Below are 18,029 nucleotides of genomic sequence, written 5' to 3'. Positions count from 1 at the left end.
AAATATTTTTCTCTCGGTACCTCATACAGATAATATTAGCTAAGTTTAATGACTTATTTGAATATCAGTTGCTAACTTTTTCTTTTTATCTTAGCAATAGATTATGGTCGCTACTTTTACATTACATTGATACATAATAAATGAATTAAGCGTCATTTTTACTTCATTATAATAGCAGCCGACGTTTCCTTTTGTTGAAATTTGCTCAAAAAAGTTTACTACATGTAAGTACATTAGTGAAAGTCAAAAGAAAGTACTGACTGTTTTTTTTTTATTAAGATTAACGAAATAAAAGAAGCATTACAATATGCTTATATTTAAAAACAATAGAAAAAAATGTAACGTAAAAATGATTTAAATACTAAACTATGTTTTAATATTATTTATGGAAGTTTTATAAAAAAGTTACTATAATATATAGATCCATAACGTCGTACTTGGGTATAACATCATCAATAATAAAAGGGATCATTATTAGTTAACAAGCAATTGATCTTCCAAATGCAATAGGCGTTTAATGACAGCCTTGAGCTGATTTTTGATTTTTTCACGAGGCCCTTACAGTTTATATTAATTGGTCGATGCGATGAAAGTCTGACAATCAGTCACGTATATACATATGTCCTGTTTGTCGATTGATATCCAAGATCCACAGTTATTAGTTCGTGGATATAGAGCGTGAAATCAAGCGTTCGGTAAGAAGTAGTAAGGTAGGTACTAGGTATATAGGAGTAAAACGTGCCGCCGACTCCTCAGTCGCAACTTGCTAGCTCTCGAATCCTGAGCGCCGCTCTGTAACGTTGACTACTGACTATCGTCAAGGAATTTCTATGTACTGTGATGTTAGTAAACAATAAGTGTATAAATAAAAAACGCGTCGTGAATAACCCGACAGTCTTGTTGTGAATTTAAATGGACAATCATGTCTCTTCCGGGAGTTTTCCTTTTTTCCCATTACGTGGAAAGCTTTTGGGTGAGTTATGTTTATTTTACTAAGTCAAAAGTTTTATCGAGTTAATTATGGTGTTATTTCTTACGTTTCTTATTTTTTTTTAAGTAATTATACACTAAAATATGACACACAATATTTAAAAAATAAATATTAATTTGTCATGTTTAGTATCGGACTTTTTAATTGACGAGTAATTTTAATTACTGTGACTTAAAATAAATAACCCAAGGAACATAATAAATGTGGATATCGTTTCGTGTACATAAAATGTAACATTAAAAATTGCATTACATTAGTAGATCCATGTACATAAAGTATGAAACATTAATGTTTTTTGTGTTGGTGGAAGCTATACATTATTCACGCATTTTTCTTGTGTATCATCCGTTGATTAGACGTTACACCATTATCGCGTGTTTCGGGATCGAAGTTACTACGGTCGTGGTTAGTTAGCGACTTTAAATTTGTTTTTTAACGTTGCATTCACTGCGTTAATTTTGATTAAAACGAACGCTTTATTTTTAATTTACTCTATTATTGTATTTTTCATTTGTTTTTGCCTTCGCTTTATTTTTATATGGTTTGAAAATATAGTTATATTTTAAAAGCAGAGTCCTAATATTATGTGATATTGATATAAATTTACAACTACAATTAAGAAAAGTCAACTACTCATCCGTAAAGCAGGTTATGGTCGATGTATTTTCTTTAAAGTTCATAGCTTCCTGTGGATATATATAATTGTTTTAGTAGACTGACCTTTTCGATAGTACAGGCAAGCGATAGGATTAAAGTTTACCAATAACATTTTTTAAATTACTCTAAAATATCATTTTGGTGAAACAATGGATTTTCTATTCGATTCAAAGATTTACGATATTTCTTATCTATTTAGGATCGCGACATTCATGACTCAGCTAATAAAAATATTTAAAAAGTATTATTCGTGTAGATATTATTAATTTAGTAAGTGAGTAAAAAATAATAGACATCGAAGAATTGCATACGTATTTATTGATCGTATTGTCTTTTATTCTGTCTAAAAACAACACTTAGGAAAATTTGTACAATTACATTTATTTACCAATAAATATCTCTAGTACGTCTAACGTTCTTCCGGGGTCAAAGATCCTTCATACACTTGATATATCACTCTAAATATTAATACATTTTAATTGATATTTAATTGATAAGTACCAACGATATTGCTACAAAGTTAGAGTTTATTGAACGAATGAAAACTCGGTCGATTTTTGTAACATTTCTTTTTAATTATCGCGTAATAATTTATTCAGACATGTGCATAAAACCTAAGCAACCAGAAGCAATACATGCGACTAGTTAACCGAGACGTTGAATATTCAGTACTTGTTCGCTCATCACGGTTTAATATTCAAACGGTCGCTTACTCTTGTCTGATTCAAGGTTAATTTTTTGCTCTACATAATGTGTAATAGCATTTTATTGAAAATAGTATGATATCGGTCATTTGGAAATGTAAACAGGGATTTGACTCTTAGTTACAATGTAATTTTATTACTCGCAACTGCGCTTTACGATACTCAGAGGCGTGAACTATTTAAAACGAGATCAAGTTTTCAAAATTGAAACGAGTATTAAAATACAAAATAAATAAATTCACGAGCTGTTTGGTAGAAATTATCGTAAATATTACAGTTTTAGTTTACTATTTAGAATAATTATCACAATACTGAATAATGAAAAAGATAAACTTAGCTTAAATAATTCTTTTGAAATTAAAAAGCCAATATTATTTATTAATAATATTCTATTGAATATCATCTACCTAGATCGTGGGCTGAAATAAATATTTACAAATCGAAAATGTATTATCTTATAATATCCAATATTCAATAGTCATTTTCACTTAATATTCTTAATATTTAAAATACGTTTCAGTAATTATTTTCAAAGTTCTCGTTTCTATTTAGGAATTTCTCCGTTGATGAATATTGCATTGGTCCATCTACCTACGTCGTTAAAGGAATGTGCCCTCCAAATTTCCTGTTTCTAGAACCCGTGGTTTAGGTTGTGCGTCGATACTCCGAGACATGTTATATATTCTTATAAGTTATTGCATCACAGTCAATTATATTTTAAAGTTTACACGGGATTTGTAACATCGTACTACCGGAAGATGTGTCAGCTATTTCTAAGGAGCTTCAAATTACTTCTACGCATAGTTTCGTTTACACCTTACGCAATATATTATTACAATATTTACGCAAATATGTGCCAGATCTGTATGAAATTAATACGATTGAATTTAATTAGGTTGTTGTTTATATCAGAAGTAGATCAGAAACTAAGAATGATGTAACAGTTTTGTATGAAATAAGTCTAATCCTTATTTATTTCTGATTAATACATTTTCTGCATGATATGCATGAAACTGTGTGTATAAATATAAATCATATTAATTCGATATCATGAGGTACACGGAGAGGACACAATTTAGTTTCTGTTTAAAATTCTAGAACATCACTTAAACTTTTATCGATGTAATGTCTGATAGAGTCAACACGATAACAGTTGCAAACACGAAATCGACATATTTGTTGCAAATTGATAAGTGATATTTAATATAAGAGATACATTTAGGCAAATCATGATATTCGTAAAGAGAGACGTAAATTGTGTGCGTTTGAATCAAATGATATATATACGGCATCTACGCAGCGACTGCGCTGCCTTGGAACAGGATGTGGAATTATAGTTTTTCCGTATCCTAGAGAAGTTATTTCATTTCCTTGGATAAGAACCATAATATATGTCAAGCCAAGGTCTAAGCAATAATGGTGAGTTTGAATAACAATTAACTACTCGTTCAATTGTTTTTATATGAAGAAACGAAATAAGGTAGTTATTTCATGTGTATGTTTATACTTGCGTATATATGTTATACACGGAAAACACTGCCATTTCAATTTGCGTGACCGTATATAAGAATTGAGTAAGTTGATATCTAACTAAACAGTCACTTTGACCACCCACTTGAATGTCAAATTTTGCCCAGGTGTTGGGCCCTACAGCAGCGTCTAACCTTCTTGGAATACTCAAGGAATTTAATATCATGAAAATATAAGGTCGACAGTCTTAAACGAAATAGAGTATTATTTCTTTTAAGACTGTCGACCTTATATATTTCAATTCATGTCATTGAATCGTTATAAACGATTTTTTAATAATTGTCAAAAATAATTTTGCAATGATTGAATATTTTTGACGAGAAAATATTTTTAGGTTTAAAAACATTATTATTTATTTCATAATTACAAAACAAATTACTTTCATATTAATTATCTTTTAGGCAAATTATAAAAGATAATCATTACAGCTGTCATCGTAAATAAATATAATTTATAAATGGAATCTTTAAAATAATACATTATACAACGCACGCAAGGCGGTTTCTTTTATTACAAGCACAAAATATATTTAATATTAACTTAGAGTTAGAAGGAACAATATGGATGGTGTAGTTCATAGACATGTCTATTGTACTGATAAGATCTACTTGTATTTCCTGTACGCAAAGCCTGTAAAATGACTCACCTTGACACATAGACGATTTGTTCTTATTTTAAAATATCCTACGTGACCTTTTTGCAGACTGAAACTGGAAACATACGTACATTAATAGAAATAAATGATTATTGAATTCGTTAAAAGAGGGTTGCTTCGAGGGGTCGCTCCCTCGCGTCGGAGGCGGTATATAGCAGTTAGATGAAAATATATGAGAGTTATGAGTTGGATTCGGTTGTGAATTTTTTTTTTTCGATAAATAAATGAAGTCTGCTTTTGTCTCTACAAATATGTTATAATTAATCAATATAAGTTTAGTTTAGTAAGTATCTACATATATAGGAGACGACATTATTCTTGATTTTATACTTTATTACTGCAAAGTTAAAAATAAAAATTTTACAAAAAGCGCTATTAATTATGACAGCATTACCACTTCTACCGAGCTTAGGAATAGAATAGAACTTTTGTCTAAAAAAAGGATTTCGAGCAAACAAATTCAAGCAGTTTACGTTGCCTGCCTCTTCATTAATAAAATAATAAATGATATTATTCCTATGCGATCCGTACATATGTATATCGTAGCCATCTTTAATGTTATTATAACTATTTAATTAATTTTACTTAGTAAAATCTAAATTCAGTTGCTACTAATTAATGAAGTAGTACAACGCTCGCGTTATCGAGTTGGTTGTTAGATCTTCGGCAAAATCCTATGTCTATTCTTGGAGTCTAAATTTACTTCACATCAAATTTCATCAATTGGATTCTTTGGTTTGGTCGTGAAAGAGCTACAGACAGACGAACAAAGTTACTGTCACATTTATAATATTAGTATTAATTGAAAAAGCTCTGCAGACGAATAAACGCCCTTTCGTCCCATGAAAAGGGGAAAGGATCGCGTGGAACTGTACATTTTATAGTAACAGTTAGGTATTTACTGTTAGTTTATAGAATAACAGTTATGTACATTCGTGAAGTCCTGACCAGACGAATAGCTGTGAAACAGGAATGAAATGGGGTCGCTATGGTAGGAAGATAACCTGATACTATTTCCGCGTATAGCTGTTCTAGGTAGCCGCATTAACTGTAGCCTCTAGTAATATTAGATAGACTTTTATTATGAATGTGGCAACACTGTTGTTAGGAACATAGCAATTAGTAATGTCCATGTCCAAATCTCGTCTATACCAATATTATAGAGGAAAGTTTTTTTGTTTGTTTGTAATGAATATGCTCAAAAACTACTGGACCGATTTAAAATTTTCTTTCACTATTTGAAAGCTATATTATTCTCGAGAAACATGGGCTTAATTTTATTTTAGAAAAAATTTGGGTTCCGCAAGATAATTGAGATTTTCGGACACAAGGTGTAAAAAATAAACCGAAATCACTGGACTGAATTATTATAAACCAAATAAATAACGAAGACAAGAAAATGATGGTGACCTAGAGTGTATCGTATAATAAGTACTATACAAAAGTGCAAACGTAAAAACAGTAATCAATAGTAATCCCGGTCGATCGTTGAATGCAAATATCAGTGTGTGCAAAATCTTGTCGAGTGTAATTATGACTAGAAGACGCACACAAAAGTATTTTATCGATTCGCTATTCAAGAAGCAAAAATAACTTTATATTATGATACACCAATGACCATTCCCTGTATAATATACCGCATTAAATTGTAGTAGTAATAAAAAAATAATATATAGGTTCATTATCAAACAACGCTCAACTCGACAAATCTTAATCTTGAAACATTACAATGTATGAGACTTACCTTACGTGTTATGGAAGCCTTCGTCATGTGGCCATTATGGAAACGGTTATTTTTTAGCACGCGGTCAGTTGTTTCGGGAACACCGACAAGTCAGATCATATTCGTTATCAACCCACCTGTTTTGTTTGCATCAATCGTTCAATCGATTGCTCAGTAACTGGTTAACTTGCTAAAACTACCCTATTAGTATGATAATGGATTGCCAAACCGGTCGTAAACCTTCATGATACGAAATTTCGTGGCGGCTACGCACCTACGGCTCGCCTTGAACCTCTATCAAGGACATGCAAGGTTTATTATTCGCTATTCAATATCGGAGCGTGTGCTCGACCTCGTACTTGTGAAAATATTTACGACGAAATGTACCCATTATCGTTTCTCTCATTACAGTTTACGAATAAATGAATATTGCTTCAGTCTAATCGGATGGCCATATCAGTGGCGGAGCTATTTTTATGAATAACATTTTATTTACGTTAAAATTACGTAAGCTCGACTACAATTAAGTGCAGGAATGCATAATGTTTACTTTAGTGAATAAAATTAGAGCGTCATTTTATTTGAATGCCGCGTCCCCGTCTCGTCTGAAGGTTATACGAAGGGAAGGAGACGTATGCGTAGTGTTATAGTGACACATATCCGATGTGGCGAGACGATCGGACTGGGCGGCCTTCGGGATACAAAACGAATAGCGCGGGCTCCGCCGCCAGTCTGCAGGGAAGCTGGCCTGTATATAGCTGTAGCTAAGTTCAGATTGTCGCGAGAAATAAAATAATTATCAGATACGCGCTGCACGAATTAAATACCGGCTTGAAATGTCCATCAAAATATTTTCGGATGTCCTTAATTTACAGAACAATATTTATGGTGCCCGTCATAATTAGCGCGTCGGGGTTGAAATAATTTATATTAATAAAGTTAATCTAGACTGAACTTTTCTTAGAATTCACTTTGGAGACGATTGTACGTAATTATTTGAATACATTATTAACAATATTACGGGAATATAAAATGGATTTTCTTATGCTGTATAAAATTCTAAAGCGTAAAAATTTGGATCGTAGTGTTCAAAACTAGGATTACTTACATATTGACTATAAAACCGAAATTACGATTCCAAGGAACAATGTCGACAGCGTTCAATCATCTTTATCGTGGATTGCGAACCTCTAATTTCGAACTGTGATTTGTACAGATTTGTAATCCATAAAATAAATAAATACAATAATACAACAATCCAAAAACTTTAAAGGTTATAATGAAGTGTGTAAACACAATACTTGCAAGTATCAAGGAAACGTTCTATTAATATAATATCATGAATATATCTCAAAATCATGAATGCTTGAAATTTAACTGGCGTATGCATCACTGCATTATAGACGCAATTAATTAAACAGATGAACTGTATGAACTGGCCTCGATAAATACGGAAGACTTGTTCGGTCCAAGTAATTCTACCTTCATCCATATAACAAGCTATAAACAATTTATTAATATTTAATTTCAATCACTTGAATTTTCAAACATGACATAATTTCTATACATTAAGATATTTAGATGTATTTTAAATCTCTTATGATTATGTGCTTAGATGACTTTTAATAAAAAGTTTTGCGTCAAATTTATTGGGGTATGAGTAATTTGTTTATATGTTGTTTTTCAATAAATATTTGTTGACAATGTTTAACTTTTTATCTATACAAGATATCGTTTGTAGATTTTTTTAAAACCCGAGTCATGGTAAATAAATATATCAATATTATTAAAAGTTGTTGCAATCTTAAAGTAAATGAAAAATGTGATGATCTGATGGTTTTTTTAACTTTCAGCTTTTTTCCTGATACTATATTATTACAGGCGGAACCGCATGCAACGCAAGTTATAATAATATATTTAGAATACCCAAGTGCGTGTCAAATTTCTTACGTATAAAAAAAAACATACAAGATCTGGATAACAAAAGGGCTCGTTCACACGCGTTTTATTTTAAAAGAACGGATTACTTTAGGCACGTCTGTCTGGAATTCTGAACCAATTCGTAGGTAGGTAGGACCAGTTTTGGCTTGAGTTTTATTATAATACGTTATCTACACAGAATACAAACAAGCATCGCCCAATTTTACGAGGTTTTTGACCTAGGCATCTTCTTTGTTTCGACTCAAACTATTTAGATAAAAATATAAAAGATAATTGTATGAAACAGCTATTCGGCGTGGCGATAACCCCTTCTTACGTAAGTTTTAGGAAGAGTTGTTGCTACAGAAACGTCTGGAAACACGAGAATGCCGTATATGTACATTCGACAAACATTTAATACCTTTATTTGGTTTGTATTTCAACGGTGCAGTCCTGTTAGTACTATAAATAGGTAATAGCGGTTATTTTAAAGTTGTCTAACTGTCCACACCCTTTCGTGTTTGTAACGGGGCTACTTAACACATTAAGCCGGTAATTGCAAATATTGGGTGTGGTTATATTTACCACCGATCGTTATTACATGTTAACATTCTGATTATAGGCGTGAGTAAGGACTTTTTTTTTATTTATTTATTTTATATTGATAAAACGTTATTAGCTTCGTATAAAAATAAATAGATTAGCTTGCTTTTACATATTTTATTTATGAATAAGTTATTTTGTTTATAGTACGTAATAAATTAACATAAATTGTGAATGAGTCCAAAAAAATTTAGTTAGATCGAAATAGTTTTGAAGACGAGCATGTTGATATATTTTAAGGTGTATTTTACGATTTATATCTACTATCTTAATGACTTTATTTAAGTTTTTGAGACACTAATTGGCGATATTTTTAGTTATGTTTGCGTATCTACCAGGAACGCTGCTGTAGGTTATTTCTGTGAAAAAATAACCACATTTATATTAGATTAGTTGACAGATTCGCTTGCTTTTTAGTATTTTCGTAAGGTATGTGTGATAAAAAGTAGCTTATGTATTCATATGGTTATGAAAAAACGACAGACTACCAGACCGACAGACAGACAGGAAGGCAGACTTTAGCGTTTTCATGAAAAACATTTGTTTATGTAACATATATTGATTAACCCATGTTAGATTTGAGAAGGTCAGACCCGATTAATCTGCAGTAATGACTTGTTTACTGTGTTTCAGTTATATGGTGAGAGTCAGTGTTATGACAGATAGAAACGAACATAAATCGTCCTAAATTCTGGAGATGACTTTACTTGACTTTACTCCATATAGTTGTAGTATGTATAAACGAATACGACTGCTCGCCTTGATATATTTTAAAATAATTTGGAGTAAAAATATATATATATTATTTTTAATGTTTCATTGCGATAATTATTAGCATAAAATATGAATAAAACTAATTATGAATCTAGAGATTTTAGTATATAAGTTAACGCAATTCTACAAATTATACTCTGTTTAACTTCCAAGGAACGAATCAGAGTTATTATTAGTCGGTATAATAAATATTAAATTCTAGCCTTGCAATATAATAAACAATTTACAGTGGCATTTGACATTTTTTATTCATACTAATTGATATAAATGCAGCTGATATTTCGTCGATAATAAATTACCGGACACAAAAAATAAACCGATGTCTAAACGAAAAATCTTAATGCATCTCTCGTATGTAAAACATATGGTGATTAATTAATTTATTATACAGTATAAAGTTGAAATTGTATATTTAAGTTGAATGAGTAACGTATGCACATGCATGTCCTTTTATTATGTCCAATGAGATGTAATTGTTATCATTGACACCATGCAACCAATCAAACTCATTACGTGTCCTCTCGCGGTCATAGACAACTTTATGCAAATAGACAAACATTTTTAACTTGATTTAATAAATATACAGTAAAAACTTCTTTAATGTAAAATTATAAAAATACTTTTTATTTTTTAATTTTTTTTTTTTTTTGTAATTTATTGTTACTTATTGTTAATAATAATTTAACAGATGTGTGTTGTGTGAGTATTTTAATCGCACGTTTTTTGAGTTAATTAAGAACATTAAAAACTACATAATTGTTTTTCATTTATATAATAAGTGGGTTAGATATACTTATTATAGAATGAGTAGTATATTACTAATTTTATTCAACCAAATAGTTAAATACATGGCTGGATTTGGGGGAGAGCAACCGAGGCATACCTTCGTAACCCAGGGTCAGGGCCTCGAGGCCTCCAAATCCGGTCCTGATCAAATAATAATATAAATGTATAACTTATAATGACCAAAGCTCCTTATGCTTACCAAATAAAAAAATAGTCACAAATTAATCATATTATATTTAAGTACGAGTATCATAGTTCAAATCATCGAGAAGGATTTGGTTGAGGATTTTTTGAGACTAGGATTATAATTATTTAATGTGTTCTATCAGCCAGGTATTTCGATAAGAATATAAAGCCATTTGTAAAGTATATTTTTAAATACTTATGTCGTTTTGAATATCTTCTACTATTTCACTTTTAATCAACGACGAGTTTTGATACGTCTGATTTATAATAACAAAAAATATAATAAATTTAAAATTGAGTGTATATTTATATAATTTAATATTTTTCTTTTTTTGAAGTACATTGAATTATTGTATTCTTATAATTTTTTTGCTTTTATATAATAAATCAGTTTATTATCTTCAAGTGAGTACAATACAGATAACTTGTTTGTAAATCTGTCGGTAGAGCTTAGCTCATATAACTTAACTACGCATAAACTTCAAACATCATAAAGTTTTTTTTACGTGGCGTACGTGATCACACTGTCAGAATTCGGCTCGTTGAACTTACACAGGTAATGTGTACATTTCCTGCTCAGGAATATTCAAGGTAGGGTTCGCATTGACCTTGGAAGGGCACCATTCTCGTTTGTGACTGCTATCTGACCTTCACAACCCTATCAGTTGGGGAGAGGGAACGTGACTTGAGGGACGCTAGTCGGAAAGTAAGTGCATAAATTAAAATTATAGCAGGGGATTACTTTTATCGTTGTAATTATGCAAATACACGAATTATTGCCAGATTTAAATTAAACGTCCGCCATATTTTTTTTTATTTGTAATTGCGTATAATGAACAACAATGAGCGCATCTGACAATTGGTTATTAAGCTGTGTACACGTCGTCGTAACACAACATTTCATACGATTTTTAACTGCAGCCGAATGTTTACCGAAATGAAGATATAGAATTTATAACTAAATTCAAACATGTTTTTATTAAACGTGTGTTATTTTTGTCCCTAAATTGATGCAAACAAAACTTAATGGCGTAGACCACGTGGTCGTGCCACGTTGAGCGGCAATTTCAAGTAAAAAGTTCGAGCAAGGGCAAATATACGCGTTTTTGTTTTCTTTGTAATATATACCTAATAAGGGTTTTCTAAATAAATAAAGAAGTAGACTTTGTAAGAGGCAGTCTTTATTATATAAAACATGTATATTGTTATTGATAAATATAATTAATTGGTTTCGTATCACATAAAAACCTTGCTGTTGCAAAGTTAAAATTAATTTCCATTTTCTTCAAAATATCAAGAAAAAGGTTTAATGAACATATTTATTCATTTCCCACAGCTGGGCTACGGTTTTCACTCGTATAAAGAGAAGGAAATTATTATACTACACAAGTTGAAAGTTTTTTGGTTTTTTTTATTTCATTTTTGTGAAAGAAATACAAAAGCGAAAATATATGAATGAAATAAATGCTGGAGATACATAGAGTATGTATAAACATATTAAGCAGATTTTCAACAGACACATATAGGTTTCCTCATTTTGTTTTTCTTTATTACTGTAAAATATAAATAGTAAAGTATAAAAATAAATACAAATTAAGCACATGAAAATTCTAAGTAGTAAACAAAAATTATAATAGAAGTCATTCGTGTTCGCCTCGCGTATTTTATCACATAATATATTTATTTTGGTTCAAATAGTACTATTGTATTGTAGTCTTAATGTAAAATGTAGCTTTGATTACTGAAAATGCTTAGAGTTAATATGTTATTCATTTCGATCGGGATTGTGAAACGGAAAGATTGGATCTGTGTGGCTAATAAATTAAACTTAAATTGTGTATGAAAACATTTCAGACTTATAATAAATGTTTCATACAATTATTTGGGTATTATCTGTTATAATTTTCGCAGCGTTTGCTTTGGACGCTTCTGGACGGTTATTTCTTCAGCGACTACGTTGACATAACATGTTGTATCTAAAATGATATACAATATTCCTATTTGTGTTCCTACAACTATAAACTAAAATTATACAAATGTGATTAAATTAAGCGAATAAAGCGAAGATACCAAAAAAATAAACAAGCAATACTTATTTCTATAACATAATGCTTTAATTTCTATATAAACTAATTAAAAAGGAATTGTTTTGGTCTTCCTTACTCAATAATCTACCACAACCAGTAGACCCACAGACTAAGGTCAGAAGACACAGTGGCTTTCGGCTAAGGTTATATAACATTATCATTTAGTAGTAGTAAGTAAATGAGATTCGCAGTTTCAGTCACTTTAATTTAAGACTATTAACGTCAACATTTGAATAAATTATTAGTCTACTAGAGCGTGTGAATATATCTATGTCTACAAAAATATCACTGTTTTTTTAAAGCGCTTCAAGCATAAACCGCTTAATAATTTGAAATTATATTCAGTTTTAGTTAAACACGATCCCAAAATATGTATAATTCAACGTATAACGAAGCCAGCAACGTATGGCTAGGTCGGTTGGTATGATTATAAATATTGAAACACTCTATCTAACCGTATTTGTATTTTCGTAATCATATTTGATTTATGCATTTTATCTATAAGTACTATTATATAAGGCCGAAGGTTTTGTTTGTTTGTTTAAGCGTGCTGAACCGGATGTACAGGATGTACGAGTCTGATATGAAAAAAAAATGCGTTAGATAGCATTTATTGAGGAAGGTTACAGACTGTTTAACATCACGCTACGACCCACGGTAGTTGAGCGAGTTGAGTTGTAACGTCAAACACGGCTGAAACCGCGTCAGATACTTTACTTATAAACTTTATAAAGAAGTATGAACTTTAATAACGTTTTATTTATAAGTTATAAAATAAAAAAATGTAAGTATAATCTTTTTAGTCGGATAGTCCTATTAGCGAGAACATGTTGAATTTTAATAGGAGACCGTGGATTCAAAAAAAGACGAGTTTTCATATGTGTATTATATATTTTATTCGGCGATGAAGGAAAACAACACGAGGGAACCTTCGTGTATCGGATGATATGACACATGTATAACCCAGTCGGAAAAACATTGTGTAATAATCTGCGAAATATCTCCAAGAAAAACAAAAGTTCCTCCTCATCTATTGACTAATATTTTTATACTATTTTATTTACTTTCCTGGACTAACTTATATTTTAGTATTAATACTTTATGTTTATTTATAATAGCTATTGACAATACCGATAATTACTTAATTATATAAATGAATCGCCGTTGGTATGATAGCCATTCCTAGCGGTGATGATAGAAGGGAAATATTATTAATTATACCTATATTAAAATCAATACAATAATCCTATCAGCTTAATATTATAATTATTAATAATTATGAAATTCTTCATGCGCATGAAAAACAGATAAATAAATTAATAATGGTTTCGTAGAATACCTTAAATGGAATTTGATTTAAAGTTTTTCTAAAGTTTGTGAATTAAATACGTCCTATTATTTATAATGATTGAAATCAAGTAATACATTAAATTAATTCTTAAACAAAAGAGTATGTATATATCGGCAATATTTCCATTATTAATTATTACAAAACTCAATTAGTATCAGATTTAATTCCATTATCTATTGTTATACTGATGTGTAGAACGTGTTTCCAACGAATTTTATTACAAGGATGTTGGAGCTTTCAAACTGTGGTAATGTCTAGACTCACGACGTCTGCTGAAAGCTCGTGCTATTGATCGCAATTTGCTGCTCTATCGAGTTCCTTAAGAGTCTGTACAAATAGAATACAACGCTTTCTTATTGTATACCCAAGTCTACTTTATTATATGCGAAACCTCGCCTTGAAAAAGATACATAATCATTTTTACTACGAAATAACTATTTAAATTTAATGATATAAACTTTGAAATCTGTAATATGTTCTAGTAAAATTGTTGATATTAATTTAACATTAAACTACATACTAGATAGTTAATTATTACTTATTTCTGATATTTTGGTGCGTTTTGAAGGAATATTTGTCCTCTAATGAATACTTATCAAATGTAGAGCAGTAAAGCACTGGTGCATATATGAGCATCACTTTAAACGCAATGAAACTTATTGTAATGTAAATAAGGTTCATTATCTGAATCCTTATGACGCCCTTCGTATCCTTACGTAGGACTGTTTGGTTTTATTATCTTATCATTTTGATTGCTCGCCTTGTACCCACTTCTTTGTTAATGATGTCCTTCAACTTATATTTAATTTAGTTCGGAATTGAAGGTTAGTTACTAATTAATTAATCAAATAATTTAACATAAATGATCATTAATTTTTATATGAGATACATAACTAGTTCTACAGGATGTAATTACAATTCAATAAAATTACAATTAAAGCTTCGATTGCATGATGTACTTGCGCTAAGAATTATAGTTTAAAAAATAGATATTTCAATGTCGAAGCACTACAAAAAATCATGTAATAAATACTGTCATAACGACCCATTAGGATTTAAATAATCACTATAAGGAATCAATCTAAAACGCTTTATCATGATTATAAGCACTAAAATATCACAATAAATTTCTTTTTTATTTCGTATTGCTTAATCTTATCAAAATAATATTTTTTTGTTGTGATTATCTAAAACCTAATCTATAGATTTTTTTTCATAATAAATTCCAGATTTACAGAGATGAAGCTGTTAGAGAAGTCTTTCATAATATTACTCAATAACTATAGTGTATATGAATAGAATTACAATTGAATCAAAAAGTAATAATTAGAATTTAAATTGACATGGTTATTTTTATTATTAAAGTTATTACATTCATGATATTTACCATGTTTTTTTTATTTTTGTTGACATCATCTACGAATTTCTTGTTCACGAGATAATGTCGAAATATCGAGCTCCACCTAACAAAAATAAAAAACAGGGTAAATATTCCGAAATTAATAACTTTAGTAATAATTAGGTTACAACGCATTGCAGCCAAGGTTTAATTTATATTTATCAGAATAAGTACATATTTATTAGGCTATCTGTCTATGCAGTCCAAAAATAGTTTGATAATGCTATTTACGTCCACTATGTGTTGTGTATTATAAAATTAGTTTTCGTCTAACCTAAAATCGATAAATCTGTACCATTGAAATGAGGTCAATAAATACTAATCAGTTTTGTAAATATTTCAATTATACAATCAACATTGTTGTTTTTGTTTGTCGCTGGTATATGATTAGTTATATCATTCTTGTATATCTAAAATATAACATAATTCATATTTAGGTATGTTAATAATTACGTAAAATTATGTAAACTGTGCAGGTTGGTAAGTTGCTAATTGAAATTAATCCCTTACATTATAACTGGTCTTCGAAAATCATATTTTCTCTTAACAAATGTTTTGTTTTTTTATAAAGAAAATAAGTTAACTTGAAGAAAAACTAATCTTAATCTATACAAAACAGTTTTCATGACAAAAATATTTATATAATGATCGAGAAGAAATGTACCATATTTCTAAGATCCAGTCATTACAGTGCCATAATGGCAGTTCTAATAATCACAAACAAGAACCTATACATTACAGCGCTGGGTAACTGCGTATTAGACGAAGATAGACCGGGAATTATCTGCGACTAGATTCACATCTGAGTCTAAATACAAACGTATCGATTTAAATATCAAACCCACAACAAATCTGTAGACGGAAAATTAAACAGGTATATCGTATACTTGTACGTACTATAAGCAGACGACCGCGACGTGGGTTTAGCGGGTTGTTCGACAACTTGTTAGGATAATGAAATATCGATTACTTGCTACTCGTTTCGAGTTCATACGAGAAAATTAAAGTTTTCCTCCATTATTTTTAAATAAAGACATATACAGAATTACATAACATATTCATCTAAGAAATCGTGAACTAAAAAGGCAGAGTCGTAACACAAAGTTTCCGACTCCGCAAAATTTCAATTCTTCCTACCTTGATCACATTATTCGTTGCTATACTAAAATACAACAATTTATTTTTAGAATTTGTCAATTAATCAATTTAGTCTCAATTTAAAAAAAGAAACCTTCATAATCATCAAACATGGCAGAATGTATAGTTGTTTAATTAATGTTTTTTTTTATTTAATTAGTGGAAAATAGACGTAATAGACGTGGAAAATTTACATTAGGTTGGGTAGAATCTAGATTCCGAATGAATGAATGAATTAAGCTTTACTTTTGATATGATTTTGTAAACTTAAATAATTTAAGACATCTTTGCACAAATCTCGAAAAGCAAACAAATATTCTGACGTCATTATTATCGGTTTGAATTTTGTTCTCAAGGATACTAGTAGGCTATAAATAGTCACTAGTAGATATAAGATTATATTATACATATTTTTATCTATAAAATCTTTATGGGATATTTTTATTATATCATAATTTTAAATTGAAAGTCATTAATTTCGATTCGTTTCAGTCCAAGGTTCCATATTCTAGTATCTTAATTTTTTTGGACTATAAAAATAGTAATTATAAATTCTGACCACAGCGGGGAATTCAATGTTTAATTTCTAGTTTAACCTTGTAAATATTAATTCGCTTGAGATAAACTTATAAGTGTGGTATTAGTACAACTGATTCATGGATAAACCTAGTTTAGCCGGTATCGTCAAAGGAAAGGTTTATCCCAAATACCTTACGAGTTTAAATGTGTTTGTGTATTTATCATCATTACATAATATAAAAAAAAGTCGCTTACCGCTGTCTGTCCCTATGTAAGCTTAGATCTTTAATATTACGCAACGGATTTTGAAGCGGTTTTTATAATAGATTGAGTCTTTCAAAACGCAGGTTTTTGTGTATACATGGACAATATAGTAGAGAAACACTGATAATTTTAGAAGTTTCTAATTTAATGTCGTAAATAAGCAAATTCTGAAGTCTCTATATTTGGTATCAGTGTTGCACCCGCACGAAGCCGGGGCGGGTCGCTAGTTTCATTATAAAAATAACGTAAGTTTATCGTCAACACTCGTGACCCGTAGAATTATGTATTATTTTTATTGTACTGCCAGAAATTATCACGCCATTCAGTAGTATTACAATATCGTAGTATTTTGTTTATTAAAGTATAGACTGTATATATAAAATAACATACAGTTATTGATTTGACTTTTATGAAAGTCGTTAAATATATAAGCAAATTAATTAACGAAATGTTTTGAGAATATGTATATAATTAATAATATTTTACACTTTTGATATTAGTAATAACTGCTTTAAATGGTTTTTGAGAAAAATATTTAACGTAATGAGTATAGGAGTTTTTGTAATTTAAACATGCTTAACTATGTCCTGGTGTAGTAATTCTACTTGTCTAAAAATAGATGACCTGAATACTAAAAATAAATTTAAAACACTGTGATTCATCAGTTGCAGGAAAAGCAAATTTGTCAATCAAAATTCAGCGCTTTTACATTAAATTTCTATAACAGCAAAAAAAACGTATCC

The 18,029-nt window shown here is 29.9% G+C and overlaps 1 protein-coding gene across 2 annotated transcripts in view; it reads left to right on the top strand.

Annotated features, from left to right (window-relative positions):
• The first annotated feature begins 748 nt into the window (after nucleotides 1–748).
• The window catches only part of LOC124538833 (ecdysone 20-monooxygenase), a 33,640-nt gene continuing 16,359 nt past the window's right edge, over nucleotides 749–18,029 (top strand). The window contains exon 1 of one of the 2 annotated variants that reach the window (XM_047116056.1): nucleotides 749–973. In XM_047116056.1, coding sequence (XP_046972012.1) covers nucleotides 923–973 — 51 coding nt within the window. In that variant the 5' untranslated portion in view covers nucleotides 749–922. Of the gene's footprint in view, nucleotides 974–3,602; nucleotides 3,772–18,029 lie in introns of those variants that run through there. The other variant, XM_047116057.1, reaches the window with a different exon arrangement.

Source organism: Vanessa cardui, chromosome 21 (assembly GCF_905220365.1).
Source record: "Vanessa cardui chromosome 21, ilVanCard2.1, whole genome shotgun sequence".
Lineage (NCBI taxonomy): Eukaryota > Metazoa > Arthropoda > Insecta > Lepidoptera > Nymphalidae > Vanessa > Vanessa cardui.
Note: the sequence above shows the minus strand (reverse complement) of the source record. Positions and strands in the feature narration are given on the sequence as shown.